Source organism: Corythoichthys intestinalis, chromosome 7 (genome assembly GCF_030265065.1).
Source record: "Corythoichthys intestinalis isolate RoL2023-P3 chromosome 7, ASM3026506v1, whole genome shotgun sequence".
NCBI lineage: Eukaryota > Metazoa > Chordata > Actinopteri > Syngnathiformes > Syngnathidae > Corythoichthys > Corythoichthys intestinalis.
Genome location: NC_080401.1, coordinates 58,516,730 through 58,540,739, shown reverse-complemented (window position 1 = coordinate 58,540,739; position 24,010 = coordinate 58,516,730). Strand labels below are relative to the sequence as shown.

At 38.4% G+C, this 24,010-nt stretch overlaps 1 protein-coding gene across 4 annotated transcripts in view; it reads right to left on the bottom strand.

The window, feature by feature from the left end:
• Positions 1–24,010, bottom strand: part of szt2 (SZT2 subunit of KICSTOR complex) — a 111,070-nt gene that overhangs the window by 19,314 nt on the left and 67,746 nt on the right. For 2 of the 4 annotated variants that reach the window (XR_009063863.1, XM_057841272.1), the window contains exons 49-64: positions 23,700–23,891; positions 23,447–23,628; positions 23,103–23,263; positions 20,641–20,738; positions 20,446–20,578; positions 19,078–19,214; positions 18,915–18,968; positions 17,179–17,315; positions 16,701–16,886; positions 9,535–9,793; positions 9,392–9,471; positions 7,479–7,604; positions 3,699–3,916; positions 3,524–3,620; positions 3,289–3,444; positions 1,150–1,203 (exon numbers count right to left, since the gene is read on the bottom strand). Coding sequence is in view for 3 of the 4 variants with exons in the window: in XM_057841272.1 (XP_057697255.1) it covers positions 1,150–1,203; positions 3,289–3,444; positions 3,524–3,620; positions 3,699–3,916; positions 7,479–7,604; positions 9,392–9,471; positions 9,535–9,793; positions 16,701–16,886; positions 17,179–17,315; positions 18,915–18,968; positions 19,078–19,214; positions 20,446–20,578; positions 20,641–20,738; positions 23,103–23,263; positions 23,447–23,628; positions 23,700–23,891 (2,270 nt within the window). In the remaining variant the exon portion in view is untranslated. The remainder of the gene's footprint in view (positions 1–1,149; positions 1,204–3,288; positions 3,445–3,523; positions 3,621–3,698; positions 3,917–7,478; positions 7,605–9,391; positions 9,472–9,534; positions 9,794–16,700; positions 16,887–17,178; positions 17,316–18,914; positions 18,969–19,077; positions 19,215–20,445; positions 20,579–20,640; positions 20,739–23,102; positions 23,264–23,446; positions 23,629–23,699; positions 23,892–24,010) is intronic. The other 2 variants (XM_057841273.1, XM_057841274.1) reach the window with 2 other exon arrangements.

Here is a 24,010-nt window from a genome sequence, read left to right as displayed (position 1 = left end):
TGACCCCATTAGTGCTGCAACGATGAATCGATTAACTCGAATATTCGATTGGAAAAAAATATTCAAATTAAATCTGGCTGCTTCGAGTATTCGTTTAATTAAAGTGGCGTTGTAATGGTTTATTTTGAAAGTGTTTGCATTTAGTTTTATTGATTTGGTTGGATACACTGCCATCTAGTCTGCCTCATTTCACATGGCTGAATCCAGGTGCTCCCTGTTAAGACTAACATAAGCTACGTTTTTGTTTGAGCTAATCTATCGAATGCATTTGAAATTTAGTTTATAGGTATAATTAGCCTATTTTTGAGGGAATATGTGTCTGAACCATTTGTCAAGAGCATTGTTAAAAAGTTAGCATTTTATAGCATTTGAACTTTTGCTATGTAAGTTAGCCAATTGTTCTTTTGTTGTACATGGATCCTCCTTTATGTATTTTTTTTTATAGCATTTGAGGCTCAGCTTAGGTAATTTAATTTTTCATGTTTCTTATCCGATTACACGATTATTCGAACTAATGGTTCATCGATTAATCCACTACTAAAATAATCGATAGCTGCAGCCCTAGACCCCATTGAATGAACTTTGCTGCCACTTCAAACGGATTGAATGTCTAAGAGTGATAAACTCACAGCAGAAGGTTGAAAAGAGCTTAGTTTTCTGTTCATTAGTTGTTTTGTAGAACATCATGAAACGATTTCCTGACCCATGTATTGATAATTGTTATATCGCCGTGAGACAAACCCGTTCTGAAACGATTAAAATATGACAAAAATGAAAAGGGCTGCCGTCTCGTGGTGCCACCAAAAGGAAACGCAACGGGAGTGAGCCCTGCGGAACGCCTCAAAACTTCACATTTCACCCACGTTTGACTCATGATTGACCCCCCTCAAAGTCAAAAGAACAAAACAAAGCGTCCAAGCGATAGTGGAAAAAAGGAGATCAAGTCCAAGCGGGAGATAGTCAATCACAACCAGCGAGCAGCCAGGAAATCAGTCAAAGGTGCCGTTCCACCTTTGCGTCATTTTCAAGTAAGATTCCGCTGCCAGGAAAATAAAGGGGGTAATAAAACAAAAATCTAATTGCGGCAAGCAGTGCGGCTGGGCTGGGGGGGGGGAGTCGATTGTCCCCCGCTGCCGGCCGGCGACGTACCGCGCAGTCGGCGTCCGGGAAGGGCTTACATCGAGCTTTGCTGAGGAGGCCGCCCTGATGGAGAGACCACAGCGAGTGTGCGTGCGAACATGCGCGTGGTTAAAACACGTCCGGTCGACATCGGTTCGATGGCAAAAAACGTCGGGAAATATCAATCCCACAGTGACAAACCATTGTTGCTCATGGTTAACCTATTGGCTGCCATCCGAAGTAAAAGACCAATCAGAGTTGCGAGAAAAAAAATCAGCAGTTAGATTTGGCATATACACTCAGGAAACACATCAACATTCCTATGGAGGACCAAATGGGACAGAATAAAATACATAAATATTGTATATCTATATAAATGCCTTTTGGTATTTGTTATAAATAATTCGATAGAAAAATACAACAACAACAAAAAAGGAAAATCTTAAATTAAAAATGTGGAAAAAAATATTGAAAATTACAAAATAAAAATTAATGCTTTTTTAAATTAAATTACAATGTAAAAAAAAAAAAATATATATATATATATAAAAAAGAAAATTATTTATATAAATTTCAATAATTTATAATAAAAATATAGATTACAATATACAAGATAAAAATTTTTTTTGGGGCAGTATATAGAAAAAATAAAAGAAAAAAACAATAATTAAAAAAGTAGTTATATATAAATACAGTATACTGTATATTTCAATGAATATCAATAAATTGAAAAAAATACAACTAAAAAGGGGGAAAATCCTAAATTAAAAATGTAAATATATGCCTACTGCCCGAAGTTAGCTGGGATAGGCTCCAGCACCTCCGCGACCCTCGTGAGGAATAAGCGGCATGGAAAATGAATGAATGAATGAATGAAATATATATATATATATATATTGAGAATTAAAAATAAAAGTCTAATAAATGCTTTAAAATTAAATAAACATGTAATCAAAATACATTAAAAAAAAAAAAATTATATATATATAAGTTATAATAATTAACAATAAGACAAAAATAATTTTTGGCCAGGATATAAAGATAATAATATATTTAACCAAAAAAAAAAAAAAAAAAAAAAAAAAAAAAAAAAATCATATATATTTATATATCAACGCCTTTTGGTATTTATTATGAACAATTACATTTAAAAAATACAACTAAAAAGAGGCGAAAAGCAAAAATAAAAATGTAAAAAAAAAATATATATATATATATATATATATATATATATATATTTGAAAATAAAAATAGAAGTCAATTACATGCTTTGAAATGAAATCAAAATGTAAAAATATCAAAAATCTAAAAAGAAGATTAATTATATATATACATCATACTAATTAATAATAAGATAAAAAATAAATTTTTGGGAAGTATATAGAAAAATAAAATAAATTTAACAGAAATGAAAAAAAAAAAAAATTGAAAATTAGAACTAAAAAGAGGAAAATCCTAAATTAAAAATGTAAAAAAATATATTGAAAATTAAATAGTCAAATAAATGCTTTTAAATGAAATCAATATGTAAAAAAAATATATATATATATAAATATATATATATATAAATTATTATAATAAGATAAAAATATTTTTTTGAGCAATATACAATATAAAGGAATTTAAATTCACAAAATGTAAAATAAAAAAACAACCTGGATAATAATTCTAAAAAAAGAATATTAAAAAAAAAAACATTTATATTCATGACAAAGACTTTATAGTATATAAGTATTTTCTTTGTAGAAGTAACAAAGAAAATATAGAAAATGAATTCAGAATCCAAATAAAAACACCAATAAGTAAATATTTCAAAATAAGAGATTGGTGGGGGGGGGGGGGGGGGCATATTTTTTCAAATCAAATAAAAAAGTTAACTTGTTCTCACCCTTTTTTTGTTTTGTTTTTTAAGACGGATAAAAATCACAACAAACGATAAAAGGAACTGGGGGTCCAAACAGATTGGACGTCTAGTGCTGTCAATGGCAGCCAAATGAGTGAGAAATTGATATGTACTCCCTGACAAGTAAGTGCGAATATGCCAAAGTAACTGCGTGCTCAAAACAATATTTTTCCAGCAACTCTGGTTCGTTAATCGGCAGGCAATGTGGTTAAAGCGCCGTCGCCGCCATTTTGTATATTTGAAGTTTCGCCGCGGCCACACCATACCTGCGAGTTGACCGACTGGCCCATGGGTATGCGCGAACACTCCAGCGCGTACTGCTTGACGCAAAAGTAGCAGCCCTGAAAAGCCAGCTCCATCAGCACGATCCCGCCCGGCAGCGCCCTCTGGAGGTGGTAAGCGGTGGTGGCGGACACGGCCGTCTGAATAAGTTTAATTTAAAAAACCCATAAGAATTCACATACAGTCCGCCCAGTTCGAATAACTTGGACGCTTTTAAACCTTGGGGCTGTCTTCGCTCTTCTGCTTGACGTAGGAGAAGGACATCCTCCCCTCTGACGACATGGAACTCAACATGGCGGCTCTAGCGCGGGCGATGCTGGCGGACAAAACAGAAGCCGAGCGAAAGGTTTAGGGGTGGGAGATCGAGATGCCGATGCGATGGCGTGTTACTCACCTGCGAGCGGGCGACTGCGGTCGCACTTGCACCAGGATGAAGCCCATGCTTTGCAGGTACTGCACGTAGTGCTGCAGGAAAGCACTGGATATGTCCAGCAGCCAGGCGTCTTCTTTGGGCCGGCCGGACAGCGCCGAGTCGCCCGAGTCGCCGCTGTGGCTGCGGTCGCGTCCCGGCCCCTGCCCGGACGCCGTCGAGTCGTTGGAGCGGTGGCGCTTCTGCGAAGAAATGCCGATAATCAGCCACAAGCGGTACTGTGTTGCGTGCCGTGCAGACTAGCATTTTAGGACCATTTTTTGTTTGTGTGTATAAACACTGGAAATCAAGAGGAAGTAACATGTGAATGTCACAAAATCAACACGACGTGACCAAATGAAAAGGAAGTGGTCTGGAAATGAACCAAAATCAACAGGGAATGCTCCAAAATGACACTGGATTGCCCCCAAACCAACAGCAAGAGACCCAAAATCAACAGGAAAAAACCTTTAAATTCCCCCAAATCAACAGGAAGAGACTTATAAACAGAAAGTGGCCCAAAATCAACAAGGAATGATCCAAAATGCACAGGAAGTAACTCTGGATTGTCCCAAAACCAACAGGAAGTGACCAAAAAAATCAATCTGAAGTGTAACAGGGGAATGCCCCAAAACCAACAGGAAATAATCTAACATGTATCGGAGGTGAGCTCGAAATGCCCCAAAATTCACAGGAAGTGACTGATGAACAGGAAATGACCTGGAAATGCCCCAAAATCAACAAGAAACTATCCCAAATCAACAGGAAGAGGCCCAGAAATGCCCCCAAACCAAAATGAAGTAACCCAAAAATGCCCTATAAAAACAGGAAGTGACCTAGAAGTGCTCCAAAACCAACAGGAAGTGACTTGGAAATGCCTCGAAATCAACAGGAAGTGACCAATGAACAGGAAGTGACCCCGGAATGCCCCAAAACCAACAGGAAGTTGCCTGGAAATGCCCCCAAATCAATAGGAAGTGACCCAAAAATGCCCTATAATCAACAGAACTATTGAACAGGAAGTGGCCTGTAAATGCTCCAAAACCAACAGGAAGTAACTTGTAAATGCCCCAAAACCAATAGGAAGTGACCCAAAATTCACAGGTAGTAATCTGAAAATGCCTCAAATTCAACAGGAAGTGACCAATGAACAGGACGTGGCCTGGAAATACCCCCATATCAACAGGAAGTAACCTGTAAATGGCCCCAAACCAACAAGAAGTGACCAATGAACAGAAATTGGCCCAAATTTGCCCTAAAAAATACAGGAAATTGTCCAAAATGTACAGGAAGTGACCCCGGAATGCCCCAAAACCAAGAGGAAGTGGCCTGGAAATGCCCCCAAATCAACAAGAAGTGACCCAAAATCAGCAGGAAGTATCCTGAAAATGCTTCAAAATCAACAGGATGTGACAAATGAACATAAGGGGCCTGGAAATCCCCCCAAACCAAAAGGAAGTGACCCAAAATAGGCAGGAAGTAACCTGAAAAATGCCCTATAATCAACAGAAGGTGACCAATGAACAGGAAGTAACCTGAAAATGCCCCAAAACCAACAGAACGTAACTTGTAAATACCCCAGAATCAACAAGAAGTGACCCAAAATCAACAGGCAGTAACTTGGAAATGCCTCGAAATCAACAGGAAGTGACCAATGAACAGGAAGTGGCCTGGAAATGCCCAAAAACCAACAGGAAGTTGCTTGGAAATGCCCAAAATCAATAGGAAGTGACCCAAAACTGCCCTATAATCAACAGGAAGTAACCAATGTACAGGAAGAGGCCTGTAAATGCTCCAAAACCAACAGGAAGTAACTTGGAAATGCCCCAAAACCAACAGGAAGTGACCAAAAATAAGCAAGTAGTAAACTGACAAGTCCTTAAAATCAACAGGAAGTGACCAATGAACAGGAAATGGCCTGGAAATGCCCCCAAACCAACAGGAAGTGACCCAAAATAGGCATGAAGTAACCCAAAAATGCCCTATAATCAACAGGAAATGACCAATGAACAGGAAGTGGCCTAGAAATGCTCCCAAACCAACAGGAAGTAACTTGGAAATGCCACAGAATCAACAGGAAGTGACCAAAGAACAGGAAGTGGCCTGGAAATTAACCAAAATCAACAGGGAATGCTCGAAAATGACACCAGATTGCCCCCAAACCAACAGGAAGTGACCCAAAATCAGCAGGAAGTAACCTAAAATTGCCCCAAAGTCAACAGGAAGTGACTTATGAACAGGAAGTGACCTGGAAATGCCAAAAAATCAACAGGAAATGACACAAAATAGGCAGGAAGTAACCCAAAATGCTCTATAATCAACAGGAAGTGACCAATGAACAGGATGTGGCCTGGAAATGCCCCAAAATCAATAGGAAGTGACCCAAAAATGCCCTATAATCAACAGAAGTGACCAATGAACAGGAAGAGGCCTGTAAATACTCCAAAACCAACAGGAAGTAACTTGGAAATGCCCCAAAACCAACAACAAGTGACCAAACATCAGCAGGTAGTAAACTGAGAATTCCATAAAATCAACAGGAAGTGACCAATGAACAGGAAGTGGCCTAGAAATGCTCCAAAACCAACAGGAAGTAACTTGGAAATGCCACAGAATCAACAGGAAGTGACCGAAGAACAGGAAGTGGCCTGGAAATTAACCAAAATCAACAGGGAATGCTCGAAAATGACACCAGACTGCCCCCAAACCAACAAGAAGTGACCCAAAATCAGCAGGAAGTAACCTGAAATTGCACCAAAGTCAACAGGAAGTGACTTATGAACAGAAAGTGGCATAAAAATCAACAAGGAATGATCCAAAATGCACAGGAAGTGACCCTGGATTGGCCCAAAACCAACAGGATTTAAACTGGAAATGCCCCATAGCAAACAGGACTGATCTAAAATGTATAGGAGGTGAGCTCAAAATGTCCCAATATTCACAGGAAGTGACCGATGAACAGGAAGTGACCTGGAAATGTCCAAAAATCAGCAGGAGGTGACACAAAATAGGCAGGAAGTAACCCAAAATGCCCTATAATCAACAGGAAGTGACTAATGAACACAAAGTGGCCTTGAAATGCTCCAAAATCAGCAGTAGGTAACCTGAAAAGGCCCCAAAATCAACAGGAAATGATCCAAAATGTACAGTAAGTGACCCCAGAAAGCCCCAAAACCAACAGGAAGTGACTAATGAACAGAAAGTAAGTCTGAAAATGCCCCAAAACTAACAGGAAGTAGCTGAGAAAGGCCCCAAAATGAACAGGAAGTGACCCAAAATCAGCAGTAAGTAACCTGAAAAGGCCCCAAAATCAACAGGAAATGATCCAAAATGTACAGTAGGTTACCCCAGAATGCCCCTAAACCAACAGGAAGTGACTAATGAACAGGAAGCAGGCCTGGAAATGACCCAAAACCAACTGGAAGTAGCCTAGAAATGCACCAAAATGAACAGGAAGTGACCCAAAATCAGCAGTAAGTAACCTGAAAAGGCCCCAAAATCAACAGGAAATTACCCAAAATGTACAGTAAGTGATCCCTGAATGCCCCAAAACCAACAGGAAGTGACCAATGAACAGGAAGTAGGCCTGGAAATGCCCCAAAACCAACAGGAAGTGACTAAAAATGAGCAGGAAGTAACCTAAAACTGCCTCATAATCAACAGGTAGTTGACCAATTAACAGAAAATGATCCAAAATCAACAGGAAGTGACCGGAAATCAACAGGAAGCAAGCAGGAAAAATCAACAGGAAGTGGCGTAAGGTACCTTGGCGGGCGGCTGAGCGACTTGCTCGTCCTGGATCTGCTTGCGGAAGAGCGGGTCGAAGAGCAGCGGCGTGGCGCAGTAATGCACCAGACGGGACGACTGCTTCAAGGTCTCCAAATCGGCCAGCTGAACCGGAAAAGAGCAAATAGCACGTCAAATTCAAAGAAAATATTTGCCATTAAATTTCTCATTGAATCATCATGTTTTGGCGATGATAAATACATTAGAATATACAACATTGTTTTATTGGTTAAACAAAATAAATGACTGAATTAGGAAGTGCAATACCTGAGGATATTGCGGCAGCAGCTTTATTTTGGCAGGTAAATAACTTCCTGTTGATTTGGGGGTATCCAGGGGGTTACTTCCAGTTGACATCCGATTACTTCCTGTTAATACTGGCTCACTTTTTGTTGATATCAGGTCACTTCCTGTTGGTTTGTGGGTGTTTTGGGGTCACTTCCTGGTTACTTTCTGTTGATTTGGGGGCATTTTAGGATAATTTTCTGTTAATACTCGTTCACTTCCTGTTGATTTGGGGGCATTTCAGGGTCGCTTCCTGTTAATACTAGTTCACTTCCTGTTGATATCAGGTCACTTCTTGTTGATTTGGGGGTGTATCAGGGTCATTTTCTGTCGATTTTCAGGTCACTAAATAATTTCAGGGTCACTTTCTGTTGATTTGGGGGGGGTGGGGGGTTGGAGTCACTTCCAGTTAATATTGGTTCACTCCCTGGTGATATCAGGTCACCTCCTGTTGATTTGGGGGTGTTTCAGGGGTCACTTCCTGTTGATTTCAGGTCACTTCCTGTTGATTTGGGGGCATTTTAGGATAATTTTCTGTTAATACTCGTTCACTTCCTGTTGATTTGGGGGCATTTCAGGGTCGCTTCCTGTTAATATTAGTTCACTTCCTGTTGATATCAGGTCACTTCTTGTTGATTTGGGGGTGTTTCAGGGTCATTTTCTGTCGATTTTCAGGTCACTAAATAAACACCCCCCAAATAAACACCCGTTTATTTGGGGGCATTTCAGGGTCACTTTCTGTTGATTTGGGGGGGTGGGGGGTTGGAGTCACTTCCAGTTAGTATTGGTTCACTCCCTGGTGATATCAGGTCACCTCCTGTTGATTTGGGGGCGTTTCAGGGGTCACTTCCTGTTGATTTCAGGTCACTTCCTGTTGATTTGGGGGATTTCAGGGGTCACTTCCTGTTGATTTGGAGGAATTTTAGGGTCAATTCCTGTTCATATCAGGTCACTTCCTGTTGATTTGGGGGCGTTAGGGGGTCACTTCCTGTTGTTTGTGTGTGTGTGTGTGTGGGGGGGGGTCAGGACCACTTCCTGTTGATATTAGCTCAATGTCAATGGAATTGATGTACACAGCTCTCAATGGTATCGACATAGGTATGAGCTTTTGCAATGCATGCAAAGCTACCATCAATAACTAAATATAAAGACTATAAAAATTATATTCAAATTATAAAATTTGAAAAAATGTTGAGTGTTGAGATGCTTAAAAAAAAAATTGAAAAATTAATTCCATTTTTAGGTCAACGTCTCTCAGTAAATTAGCGATGAGCACATTCACCGTCATTGACGGCGGACAAATAGATTGGCCGTCCATCGCTGTCAATGGAAGTGTTAGAATTATTGCGGATACAGTTAACATTAATGCTTTCCTTCTTATAGTAAGTCACCAGATAGAATAACTTGTCTAGTCAGCCTTTCCTTTGTCTATGTATTCTATTTTATGTTCTATGCTGTTTTCTTCTGATTAGAGAGGGTGGCCATTACAGCAACTGGGGGAGCAGTTTGTAACCTCCAGCCTCCTAGCCAAGCTAGGTGTACCTAAACCTAGCTTAAAAAATCTAACAGGGAGCCAATATGTTAATTTGTGAAATCAGAATACGCACCGCGATGGGCATGTTAGATTGCGCCGAACGCTGCTGCCAGGTCACGAACAGGTTCTCGATCTTCATCTGTTTCTCCAGTTCTGCGTGCGACGAGAACAATAAGATAAGCGAGCGTGGTGTCGGGGCGCGACGCCGAATCCCACCTCTCCTCTCGGCCGCCTTGATCTCCAGGAGCTGCCCGCCGTGGCGGGCGACGGCGTCCCCGTCCGCCAACGTCCCGATGGCGCCCACGTCCCGGAGAGCCTCGTCGAAGGGAAGAAGCTCGGAGGGGAAGTGAAGCGGCGCCAGACTGCGGCCCGCCGACGCCAGCCGACCTTGCTCCTTGCTGGCCGGCGGCGGCGGGACGGCGCTGCGCAGGAGCGTGTCCGGCTCGGTCGACGCGCCCAGGAAGGGGTTGGGTTCCTGGGGTAAAAAAAAAAAAAATTGTGATCACAGTTTTGTGTATTTGTTAACAGAACACTCACGCATGTCAGGAATTCACCAACTACGTAAAGTCACGGTTGCCATTCGGAAAGTGTACCCTTTGTGGCATTCGCACTCATGCAATATTATTGAATACTGTTGAGTTAATTATCGAGGGTTGATTGAATATTAGCTTGATTGATTGAATATTTGCTTGGGCTCATACATACCTAATACATAAATAATACATATTGCCATATTTTTTTTGATTGATATAACCAGTAAACGATTATTGCTTGCTATACTAGGTTGTAGTATAATGTTTAAGTGTTACAAAGTGTAAAGAGGGTCGGGATGACAACTGCCTTGCTTCATGGCGGCAACATTGCGTAACTAGACCTTCTAGGACATCTTCAGCATCTTACGTCTGGACTTTCGTCTAGACTTTCGAGGACAATTTTCCATTCGAGGACATCTTCCGTGGCCGCAGTGTTGCATAACTGAAGTGTCTGGGTCATTCTGACCACTTTACCTGTGCCCTTGCTTACACACGTGTATTTAGTTAGTTCCACCTACGTGCTCACACATAGCCAATCAAAATCACATGCGTGTCTCCAGCTTGCTTTCCCCCTCCCTTTAGGGCGGCACCCTTCTGTGTTAGGACAAACCCCTAATAAAAAGAGCAAGGAGGGTTTTTTCCTTAGATCAATTTTGGTGACTATACAGCGTAATCTAGCATTTCTCTGTCTAGTCCCTCTTTGCTCTCCTTGGCCAAGAAAACTGAGTGTCTTCTCTCCTTATTTTTGGGTAATTTTACAAATGTCTACCTAAGGGTCTATTTTTGAACTTGACAAATACTTCAAAAATAAAGGGAAAAATGGTCATATTCCCATTGATTTCCAGTGGCCCTATTTGCCTGTCATTTATTTCAATAGCACAAAAACTTCTTTTGATGTCCAACTTAATGAACCCCATATTAACAGGGAGTGACCTTCAAATCAAGAAGTGATCCTGAAATTCCTAAAAACATACAGGAAGTTACCAGATATCAATAGCAAGTAAGCCCAAAATTCCTCCAAATCAAAAGCAAACGGCCCATCATGAACAGGAAGCAACCCAGATATGCCCCAAAATCAACAAGTGACCCAATTAGAACAGGAAGGGGCCATGAAATGCCCCATATCAACAGGAAATGACCGAATATGAACAAGAAGTGACCCAGAAATGCCCTCAAATCAACAGGAAGTGACCCAATATGAACAAGTGGTGACCCTCAGATGCCCCAACATCAACAGGAAGTGACCCTGAAATCCCCTTAAATAGACAAGAAGTGGCCCAATATGAGCAGGAAGTGAGCCTGAAACACTCCAAAATCAAAAGGAAGTGACCCTGGAATGCCCCAAAATCAATAGGAAGTGACCTGATATCTACAGGAAGTGACCCTGAATTGCCCAAAATCAACAAGAAGTGGCCCAATATGAACAGGTGAACCCGAAACCACCCCAAATCAACAGGAAGTGACCCTGAAACCACCTTATGTCAACAGGAAGTGATCCAATATGAAAAGGAAGTGAGCCTGAAATGCCCCCAAATCAACAGGAAGTGAGCCTGAAATCCTCCCAATCAATTGGAAGTGACCCAGGAATGCCCCAAAATCAACAGGAAGTGACCTTGAAATGCCCCAAAACCAATAGGGAGTGTCCCTGGAATGCCCCCAAATCAACAGGAAGTGGCTTAATATGAAGAAGAAGTGACCCTGTAGTGCCTCTAAATGAACAGGAAGTGGCCCAAACATGCAGAGGAAGTGAGCGTGAAATACCCCAAATCAACAGGAAGTGACCCTATAATGCCACAAAATCAACAGGAAGCAAACAGATATCAACAAGAAGTGACCCTAAACTGTCTCTCAAATAAACAGGAAGTGACCCTGAAATGCCCCCAAATCAATAGGAAGTGACCAGATATCAACAGGAAGTGGCCCTAAACTGTCCCCCAAATCAGAAGGAAGTGACCCACAACGAACGGGAAGTGATCCTGAACTGTCCCCAAATCAACAGGAAGTGACCAGATATCAATAGGAAGTCACCCTGAAATACCCAAAAATCAACAGGAAGTGACCTTGGAATTTCTCCAAATCAACAGGAAGTGATCAGATATCAACAGGAAGTGACCCAACATGAACAAGAAGTGACCCTGAAATGCCCCAAAATCAACAGGAAGTGACAAGATATCAACAGGAAGTGATCCAACATGAACAGGAAGTGACTCTGAAATGCCCCAAAATCAACAGGAAGTGACCCAACAGGAAGTGACCCTAAACTGTCCCCCAAATCAACAGGAAGTGACCCAACACAAACAGCAAGTGACCCTGAAGTGTCCCCAAATCAACAGGAAGTGACCAGATATCAATAGGAAGTGACCCTGAAATGCCCCAAAATCAACAGGAAGTGACCTTGGAATTCCTCAAAATCAACAGGAAGTGACCCAATATGTACGGGAAGTGAACCTGAAATGCCCCCAAATAAACATCACCATCCAACTTTTTGGCCAAGCCCAGCCCAATACATACTTGTATAGATAAATACATGTAAATATATAAAGAGTGACATTGTCACGGAAAAGTACTGACACTGACTTTTCGAGCCCTTTGTAAACAAAGCGCCAAGACACGAGATTTACTGGAGCAGCATCTTCCACTAAAGCGTCCCCGGCCGGCCCCCCGCGGCCAATTAGCGAGCGCAAAGCACGTTCGGCTTCCCTTCCGACGGCCTTCACCGCCGCGTCACTAACGAGCTCGGACAGGAAGCAGAGTCACAGCGGCGGAAAATTTGCCTCCGTCGGCCTTCATCTGTCACGGGCGCCACGGGAGGCGGGACGAGTGGAAGGGGGGGTGGTGGTCCGCCCGTGGGCCGCCACCGCCGGCCGCCCTCCAGCTGCTCCGTTGAGCTAACGTGCCCCAAAGTTGCCAGCGTGGGAATTCAAAGTCCGAGTCTTGCCCCCCCCACGCCAATGGAGTAATCTAGAACATTCCCGAGGATTACATTATAAATCGAAATAAACTACATTCCAGTTACAAATCTTTTCATTGGATCGTCCAATAATCAGCCTTTATTTTGGCACAAATGCATTGGCATTTCGGGTTCATTTCCTGTTCATATCACACAGGGTCACTTCCTGTTGATGTGGTTTAGGGGTCAATTCCTGTTGATTTTGGGGTATTTTGGGTTCACTTCCTGTTCACATAGGGTCACTTCCTGTTGATGTCTGGTCACTTCCTGTTGATTTTGGGGCAGTTCAGGGTCACTTCCTGTTCATATTGGGTCACTTCCTGTTGACATGATATTTCAGAGTCACTTCCTGTTAATTTTGGCTAACTTCCTGTTGATTTAGTGGCACTTCAGGGTAACTTCCTGTACATATTTAGCCACTTTCTGTTAATTTTGGGGCATTCCAGGGTGACTTCCTATTGGTTTTGTGGTGTTTCAGGGTCACTTCCTGTTAATGTTGGGTCACTTCCTATTGATATATTTCAGGGTCACTTCCTGTTATTTTTGGCTCACTTCCACTTGATTTAGGGGCACTTCAGGATAACTTCCTGTTCATATTTAGCCACTTTCTGTTGATTTTGGGGCATTTTGAGTTCACTTCCTGTTCACATAGGATCACGTCCTGTTGATGTCTGGTCACTTCCTGTTCACTTTGAGGATCACAAAATCCTGTTGATTTTGAGGCATTTTAGAGTCACTTCCTGTTGATATTGGGGCATTTCTGGTTCACTTCCTGTTCTCATTGGGTCACTTCCTATTGATATGAGGTAGTTCGGGGTCACTTCCTATTGATTTGAGGCATATCAGGTTCACTTCCAGTACAAATTGGCTCACTTCCTGTTAATTTTGGGGCATTTCGGGTACACTTCCTATTGCTACCAGGTCACTTCCTGTTGATTTTTGGGCATTTGGGATTCACTTCCTATTCATAAAGGGTCACTTCCTTTTGAAATGGGGCTTCCGGGTCACTTCCTGTTGATTTGGGGCATTTCAGGTTCACTTCCTGTACATATTGGGTCACTTCAGGATGATTTTGGGGTATTTCAGGTTCACTTCCTGTTCGTATTGGGTCACTTCCTGTTGATATGGGGTCACTTACTGTTGACTTTGCGGCACTTCCTGTTGATTTTGAAGGATTTCAGAGTCACATCCTGTTGAATTCTGGTTCACTTCCTGTTCACATTGGGTCACTTCCTGTTGATTGTGAGGCACTTCCAGTTGGTTTTGGGGTATGTTTAGTTCACCTCATGTTCGTATTGGGTCACTTCCTGTTGATAGGAGGTTTTGGGTGTTTCTGGGTGACTTCCTGTTGATTTGGGGCATTTCAGGTTCACTTCCTGTACATATTGGCTCACTTCCTGTTGATTTTGAAGCATTTCAGGATCACTTCCAATTGATTTGGGGGCATTTCAGGTTCACTTCTTGTACATATTGGGTTACTTCCTGTTGATTTTGGGACAATTAGGGACCACTTCCTGCTCATATTGGGCCACTTCCTGCTGATATGGGGTGGTTTCAGGGTCACTTCCTGTTAATTTTTTGGCATTTCGGGGTCAATTCCTGTTGATTTTGGAGCATTTCAGAGTCACTTCCTGTATGTATTGGCTCACTTCCTGTTGATGTTAAGGCATTTAAGAATCACTTCCTGTACATATTTAGTCACTTCCTGTTGATTTCTGGTTCACTTCCTGTTCACATTGGGTCACTTCCTGTTGATTGTTAGGCACTTCCAGTTGGTTTTGGGGTATTTTTAGTTCACCTCATGTTCGTATTGGGTCACTTCCTGTTGATAGGAGGTTTTGGGGCATTTCGGGGTGACTTCCTGTTGATTTGGGGCATTTCAGGTTCACTTCCTGCTCATATTGGGTCAGTTCCTGCTGATATGAGGTGGTTTCAGGGTCACTTCCTGTTAATTTTTGGGCAATTTGGGGTCCTGTTGATTTTGGAGCATTTCAGAGTCACTTCCTGTACATATTTAGTCACTTCCTGTTGATTTCTGGTTCACTTCCTGTTTACATTGGGTCACTTCCTGTTGATTGTGAGCCACTTCCAGTTCTTTTGGGGTATTTTTAGTTCACATCATGTTCGTATTGGGTCACTTCCTGTTGATAGGGTTAAGATCTCAGTCAAATATCTACTGTTCTGAAGGGAAAAATTGAAAGGAGAAGATGATTTTTTTTAATTATTAGGGCAATCAAAATTATCGCGTTAACTGGCGGTAATTAATTTTTAAAATTAATCACGTTAAAATATTTGACGCATTTAACGCACATGCCCCGCTCAAACAGATTAAAATGACAGAAGCGTGTCATGACCACTTGTTACTTGTGTTTTTTGTCTCCCTCTGCTGGCGCTTTGGTGCGACTGATTTTATGGGTTTAAGCACAATAATGTAATGTAATTATTGACATCAACAATGGCGAGCAACTAGTTTATTTTTTGACTGAAAATTTAACAAATTTTGTCAAAATGAAAAAAATTAAGAGGGGTTTTAATTAGGGGTGTCAAACGATTAAAATTTTTAATCGAGTTAATTACAGCTAAAAAATTAATTAATCGTAATTAATCGCAATTAATCGCAATTCAAACTATCTCTAAAATAAGCCATATTTTTCTGTAAATTATTGGTTGAATGGAAATATAAGACCGAGATGGATATATACATTCAACATACGGTACATAAGTACTGTATTTCTTTATTATAACAATAAATCAACAAGATGGCCTTACCATTATTAACACTCTGATAAAGCGATCCATGGATAGAAAGACTTGTGGTTCTTAAAAGATAAATAAAAATAATAAATATAAATACATATATAAATAAAACATATAAATATTTATAAAAATTGATAGAAAATAAATAAAAGATAATAACTAGTAAAAGTTATAGAAATTTTATAATAAAACCCCTCTTCATGTTTTCGTTTTAATAAAATTTGTAAAATTTTCAATCAAAAAATAAACTAGTAGCCCGCCATTGTTGATGTCAATAATTACTTACGCATTGGGTGCTGAAGCCTATAAAATCAGTCGCACCCAAGCGCCAGCAGAGGGCGGCAAAACTCCAAAAAACACAACAAGTACACCTTTCACTTTGCTGTCCTTTTAATATGTTTGAGCAGGGCATTTGTGCGTTAATTGCGTCAAATATTTTAACGGGATTAATTAAAAAAATTAATTACTGCTCGTTAACGCGATAATTTTGACAGCCCTAGTTTTAATATAAAATTTCTATAACTTGTGCTAACATTTATCTTTTAAGAACTACACGTCTTTCTATCCATGGATCGCTTTGACAGAATGTTAATAATGTTAGTGCCATCTTGTTGATTTATTGTTATAATAAACAAATACAGTACTTATGTACAGTATGTTGAATGTATATATGTCTTATCTTTCCATTCCAACAATAATTTACAGAAAAATATGGCATATTTTATAGATGGTTTGAATTGCGCTTAATTTTTAAGCAGTGATTAACTCGATTAAAAATCTTAATCATTTGACAGCCCTAATAATTATTTATCCTTTATTTTTATGGTTTCGTTCCTGTTTCTATATTAATATAAAAGTCAAACGTCTAAGAGCTGTCAATGGCAATCAATGAGTTCCTTTTTGAAATCGCATAAATGCTGTTAGAAAAGTCGCAAAGTCGTCTTTAGTTTGTTTTAACTGTTAAAACGAAAGCAGAATATTCCCATCTTTTTAGACCGTCTTATTTCGAGGGGCGAGCGGGTAGCGAGGACACGCTTTAACGTCCCCGAGGCCGCAACAGCTGCACGCGGCCGGCCCGACAGGTGGCTTCCGCCTCAGCTAGCAAAAGCGGCGACAGATGTCCGTCCGCGGCGGCCGCTTACCCGCTCGGAGCGCGCGCGGTGGAGCGGCGCGTCGGAGAAGCAGTGGTGGTGGAAGAGGCCCATCTTCTGGCTCAGCAGGCAGTGCAGCACGTGGGCTCGGGCGTTCTGCCACCGGAGCAGGCGCAGCAGCTCGCGGTTGAGCGAGCCGGCCAGGTCCGGCGACCAGTTGTAGCTGTACAGCGTCACCTAAGGGAGAACGCCGGTTAAGCTCCGGGTAGCTCACGATACTATACCCGATACAAGGCTCACGTTATCGATGAGCTCACCATATGGCGATAACACAATGATCGATACATAGGGCCGAAGGAAGAGCTTGTTTTTCTTACTGACCCGAGTTTATCACTAGTAGATGTGCAATCTTTTTCAAGTGGGAGGATGGCAGCAAATAAATGTTCATTCATTCCACTTCAAACGTGTTTTATAGAGTATCCCAAGGAAATGAATCCGCCACACAATTTCATTATTTAGCTAAAATCACCTTTTTGTCCAGTACGCGGATGAAGAGGAACCTCTGGCGGGGAGCGGGGGCCGACTGTTGGCCCGAGAGGCCGCCGCTAGAGTCGCCCTGCTGCTGCTGCTGCTCCGAGGCTTCGAAGCGCTGGAGGCCTTTGTGAGCTGCGCAACAAAGAAGAAAAAAAGCCAAAATCAACCACATTTCTCACGTTCTCGTCGGTTTTGTTAAAGACAGAGGAGTTCCGAAATCAAGGAAGACACAGGCTGCCATTGACGGCGCTATACGTCCAAGGTATAGCAATAAATCTTGAAATAACTTTAAAAAAATATTTGATTTTTTAAAATGTAAACAAATAATTGTTCATAAATTAAAAAAAAGGGGAATATTGCATTACATTTTAGAAAAACATCTAAATATAATTCTTGAATTCAATACTGATATAATCACTTATTTAACTCTGATGACTGGATTTATAGTTTTACAAATATACAAAAAGCACTGATGAAAAATATAAGTACAGAAAAATAGTATTCATTTCAAAAAGTACTAAAAATAGACAATTATATTGAAAAATAGAGCTAAAAATGAGAACATCCTAAAAAATAATCATCAAAAAATATATGTGTATATAAATAATTAAAAAAATACGTTTCACCACCCACATATATATATATATAATTTACATTTTTTGTAAAAAATTTTCTTATAATTTTTTTTTAAATATACAAAATTTTTCATTTTTTCCCATTTTAAATTTTTCAAAAAAAAAATTCTATATCCAATTTAAAAAATTAAATACATATCAATTTTTACATTTAATTTTTTAAATTAAAATTCATGTTAAAAAAATATTTTATATTTTCACTTTTTTTTTTTTTTTTTTTTTTTTTTTACAAATTTTGATAGCTTACAAAAAATTAAAATATAAAAAAATTGTTTTTGTTTTTTACATTTTTCATGTTTTTACAAAAAATTCTATGTCTTACAAAAAACTTTAAAAATCCAAAGCATTGTATGATTTTTTTTTGCATTTCTTATCTTTTTAGTTTTCATTTGTATTTTTTAAAATTTATATTACATATCTGATAAAATTTTAAAAATACAAAATACTAAACCCTAAAATCTGAATTTTTTTAAACATTTTTTTCTTTTCTTGAATACTTTACAATAGCATCTAAAAAAATGTTTAAAGTACAAAATATTTTAGTTTTTATTTTTCATCTGTTTAAAGAATGTTCTATTTCTTATAAAAAAAATATTAAAATGTAAAACATTTTCATTTATTTTTAAAACGAATATTCTGTCTGATTAAAATTTAAAAAATAACATTTTGTTTTTTGCATTCAAAAATCTTTATAAAAAAATACAAATTATTATTATTTTTTTTAAATTAAAAATATCAGTATCAAATATCAAATAACAGTTTAAAAAATTTGGAAAAAATGATTTAAATAGATGATTTTTTAAAATGTACTTTAAATAAGGATTCTCTAATTTGTAGTTCTAATTTTCCAATGTAATTTTCTCTTATTTTTAAAAATGGATCATTTCATTTCCCCACAATGCCTTTTGATACATATTTGGTCAATGTTTCTGATTTATTTCATGAAGTATTATTTTTGGCACTCCTGTGGTCATAAGTTTTGAGACACGTGCCCTTTCACCTCAGTGTTTGCCAACGACAGCGCCGAACGTCCGATCGAAATGGATCGGACGTGCGTCGTCGTCAATGACCGTAGCGTATTAAAACTCCTACTTACGTGTAAATCTACTAAGCGGCATCACGCTTTCCTCCTCTGAACTCTCGTCGGCGGCTGACGCGACACGCAAAGTGTGACGGGAGACACACAGAGTCACGTTAAGACGGCACACGTGTTAGACACGCACACACAAGCGACGCCCGTGATGAGGACGAGCGGTCACCTCGCTCGGCGCTGCAGTGCCACTGCTGGAAGTTCCTGCCGATGAGGATGAAGTTGCGCGAAGTGGTGGCGGGGGGATGCGGCGCCGGGTTTTGCGTGCTTGTGGAGGGGACGAAGATGTCGCCTGATACAGGGCAGCTAAAGGAAGATTAAAATAGTTTTCATTCCAATTTTTGTTCATAAAATAATTAGATTACTATATTGCTCCATATATAAAAATAATTAGGGCTGTCAAAAATATCAAGTTAACGGGAGGTAATTAATTTTTAAAATTAATCACGTTAGAATATTTGACGCAATTAACGCACATGCCCCGCTCAAACAGATTAATGACAGATGACAGTACAGTATAATGTCCGCTTGTTACTTGTTTTTTGGTGTTTGGCGCCCTCTGCTGGCGCTTGGGTCCAACTGATTTTATGGGTTACTACCATCAGTGAGCATGGTGTAATTATTGACATCAACAATGGCGAGCTACTAGTTTATTTTTTGGTTGAAAATTTTACAAATTTTAATAAAACGAAAACATTAAGGGGGGTTTTAATATAACATTTCTATAACTTGTACTAACATTTATCTTTTAAGAACTACAAGTCTTTCTATCCATGGATCGCTTTAACAGAATGTTAATAATGTTAATGCCATCTTGTTAATTTATTGTCTTAATAGACAAATACAGTACTTATGTACCGTATGTTGAATGTATATATCCGTCTCGTGTCTTATCTTTCCATTCCAACAATAATTTACAGAAAAATATGGCATATTTTATAGATGGTTTGAATTGCGGTTAATTACGATTAATTAATTTTTAAGTTGTAATTAACTCGATTAAAAATTTTAATTGTTTGACAGCCCTAATATATATATGTATATATATACATACATATATATATTAGGGCTGTCAAAATTATCGCGTTAACGGGCGGTAATTATTTTTTAAAATTAATCACGTTAAAATATTTGACACATGCCCCGCTCAAACAGACTAAAATTACTACAGTGTAATGTCTGCTTGTTACTTGTTTTTTGGTGTTTGGCGCCCTCTGCTGGCGTATGGGTCCAACTGATTTTATGGGTTTATACCATGAGTGAGCATGGTGTAATTATTGACATCAACAATGGCGAGCTACTAGTTTATTTTTTGATTGAAAATTTTACAAATTTTAATAATTCAATCCATCTTGTGTTTTATCTTTCCATTCCAATAATAATTTACAGAAAAATATGGCATATTTCATAGATGGTTTGCGATTAATTACGATTAATTAATTTTTAAGCTGTAATTAACTCGATTAAAAATTCTAATCGTTTGACAGCCCTAAAAATAATACATCTTTATTTTTCTTCGGTAATTTGGTGCACCGACCCGGTGTTGACGAAGACCTTGACGGCGGTGTCGCCCGCCAGCGACGTCACCAGGTTGACCAGCTCGGTCAAGACGGACGGCAGCAGGAAGTGGGACGCCACGTCGGCCGAGCACTGCTGAACGGACGGGCAGCCTGCGTGCGGGCATCTCACCATTAGGAAGGGATACGTCCATAGTGAACAAATCGCAACGTACCCAGCTCGGCCATGAAGGCCAGCCAGGGCTGGCAGGTGAGCTGGTAGATGGGATGCAGGGCGCCGGCGTCGCCTTCCTCCAGCTGGTACGCTTGCTTCCTGAAATAGCCTTCAATCATTGGTTCGTTGCAACAACAAAATCACATTTTTATTGGCTGCCATTGACAGTGACAGACAGCTCAATGAAAATGGGGCTTCGACTGTTGTCGTGATACTACAATTTTCAACTCCAAAGAAGTATTTTTGATACTGCTTGAATTAAAAGCAGTTAAAGCAATTACATTAAATTGAAAAATAGAAGTTTAAAAAAAAATAGTGTAAACCAAAAATTACAAATACAAATATTTCCACAAAAAAAAAAAAAAAAAAAAAAAAATCAAAATACAAAAAAATAGAAAAGGAAAATATAAAAAAAGATATTCTAAATAAAACATTTTACAAATAAAAGGAATATTTTTTTTTTTACCAAATATAAAAAAGAAAAATGTAGGATATAAGTATAATTTCCTCAAGTAGAAATTCTAAAATTGGAAACTAAAAAAACAAAAAAGACTCAACTAATAAAACGTGAGAAAATATAGAAAATTAATTATAAGGAAAACTTTCTTAAATAACATTTTAATCAAAAAGAAAAATATAGAAAAATAATTTATACAAAAATATTTTAATTTTTTTTCTAATCAAAATTTTAAAAAAAATAAAAAGAAAACAGTAATTTGTAATAAAATGATTCTTAATACTAATAAAAAAGAAAACATTTTAAAAATGAAAGGAATTATTTTTTGGGCAAATGTAAAAAAACAAAACTGTGGAATATAATTATAAATTCCTAAAGTACACATTCAAAAAGTGAAAATTAAAAACAGAAAAGAAAGAAAACTAAAAATAAATGTGAGGAAAATATAGAAAATTAATTAAAATTTAAAAATACAAATGATTTTTTCATCAAAATTAAAAAAGAAAATACAGAATATTAACTAAAAGAAAAAAAATAAAATGAAAGGAATTAATTTTGGGCAAATATATAAAACAAAAATGTGGAATATAATTATAAACTCCTAAAGTACATATTCAAAAACAGTGCACATTAAAAAATTGGAAATTAAAAAAAAATTAAAAAGAAAACAGTAATTTGTAATAAAATGATTCTTAATACTAATTAAAAAGAAAACATTTTAAAAATGAAAGGAATTATTTTTTGGGCAAATATAAAAAAACCAAAACTGTGGAATATAATTATAAACTCCTAAAGTACATATTCGAAACGGAAAATTTAAAAAAAAGGAAAAAAAAAAGAAAAAGAAAACTAAAAATAAATGTGAGGAAAATATAAAAAATTAATTAAAATTTAAAAATACAAATTATTTTTTAATCAAAATTAAAAAAGAAAATATAGAATAGTAACTAAAAGAAAAAAAAATGAAAGGAATTAATTTTGGGGAAATATATAAAACAAAAATGTGAAATATAATTATAAATTCCTCAAGTACACATTAAAAAATTGGAAATTAATTTTTTTTTTTTTTAAATAATAAAAAATACAAATTATTTTTTAAATCAAAAATACAAAAGCAATCAATTGAGACAATATAGAAAATTTAAATAAATTTTTTATATATTTTTTTAATCAAAATAAAACACAGAATAATTCAAATGAAAAAATGTAAGTAAAACATTAAAAAAAAAAAAAAATAATAATAATATAATAAATATAAAATACTAATAAAAAATATAAATTAAAAGCGGACTATCTTTATAAATTCGTCATTTTTTAGTTTTATTAAATACATACATATACATACATAAATACATACTATATACATGTTTTGGAGTTTTAGTTTTTTGTAAGACAGATTTTTTTTTTTAAAAACATGAAAAAAATGTCAACAAAACTATTTTTTGTTATATTTTATTTTTTGTAAGCTATCAAAATTATTTTTGTAAAAAATGTGAAAATATGAAACATTTTTTAAACATGAATTTTAATTTAAAAAAATGTAAAAATTAATATTATGTGTTTCATTTTTTAAATTGGATGTAGAATTTTTTGGGGGGGGTAAAAATTATTATTATTATTTATATATATATTTATCTTTTGATGATTATTTTTTAGGATGTTCTCATTTTTACCTCTATTTTTCAATATAATTGTTCATTTTTGTTTTATATAATTTGCAATTATTTTATATCTTTTTTTATTTTACTACTTTTTATGATTAAAAAACTTTTTTTTTCTCATTTTCAGCTATATTTTTCATTTGAATTTTCTACACATATTTTTCTCATCAACATTACTTGTATTTATGTACATATCCATTGCTTTATACATACTTATTAACTCACGCTCTGCCACTGATGGTTCTATATGTCCAATCCATTTGAAGCTTCAAATGGTTTAAAGGTCTACTAGTCATTTGCAAACAAATGATTGGACACCTAGCTGAAAGAGTGATAGGCGCGTACCTGTGCGCCTGCTCCAGCTCGCCGGGCCTCTCCTGCGACCACTGCTGCTTGACGCTCTCCGTCTTGTGCCTGCGGCGCGCCGCCCGACCCTCCTCGCCTCGCTCGGGCACGATGTCGTCCGTGGTTTTGGGGCTGCCCAGCTCCGACGAGTCGGGTTTGCTCTGCGCTCACAGCCCAAAAGTTCCAATCCAAACGTGTGCATTTCATCTCCTTTTTCATCCTTTTGCTGTGAATTGGAGTTAATCGCCGGTAGACGTCCAATCCGTTTGAACTGGGAGGGTGACCGCGAATGCCATCCTTCCCACTTCAAACCGATTGGCGGCCAATGAGACTTTGCAACGTACCAAAATGTCCCAGAAGCTTCTCCGTGTGCTTTTTCCCGTGGGCGTGGTGGACTCGGGTGTGCTGGTTCCCGTCATGCCGCCGCCCTGTGCGAAACTGATGGGCGAAGGGCTGCTTCTGAAAACCCGCGAGCCGCTACGCTGCCGCAGAGCGTCCTTGGCCACCTCCTTGGCCTCAGGCGCGACTGAAAACAAAACCAATAACCGCTTCGAACGGCGAGTCCGACCATCGGCGAGCGGGCGTTCGGCGTCTGACCCTTGACGTGATCCTTGCGGACGTCGGCGCCGGCGCAGGGCAGGCAGAGCGGGTGCGGCAGCACCGTCATCTCGGTGAGCACGTCGCACAGGGCGTGGCGCAGCGCCCCCTGCAGCTTGTCGGCCAGCTGCGCCGGGCTGACGTTGCCTTGCTCCCATACGTCGAAGCGCACTAGTAACGTTGCCGCCGACTCTAAATATTTGATCAAATCCATCAAAATGATGAGTAAAACGACATAGAAATGTAGCAGGTTAGCTAGGACTAGCATAATATGTTGATCGTAAATGGCTCTGAAATATGAGCATTAACAG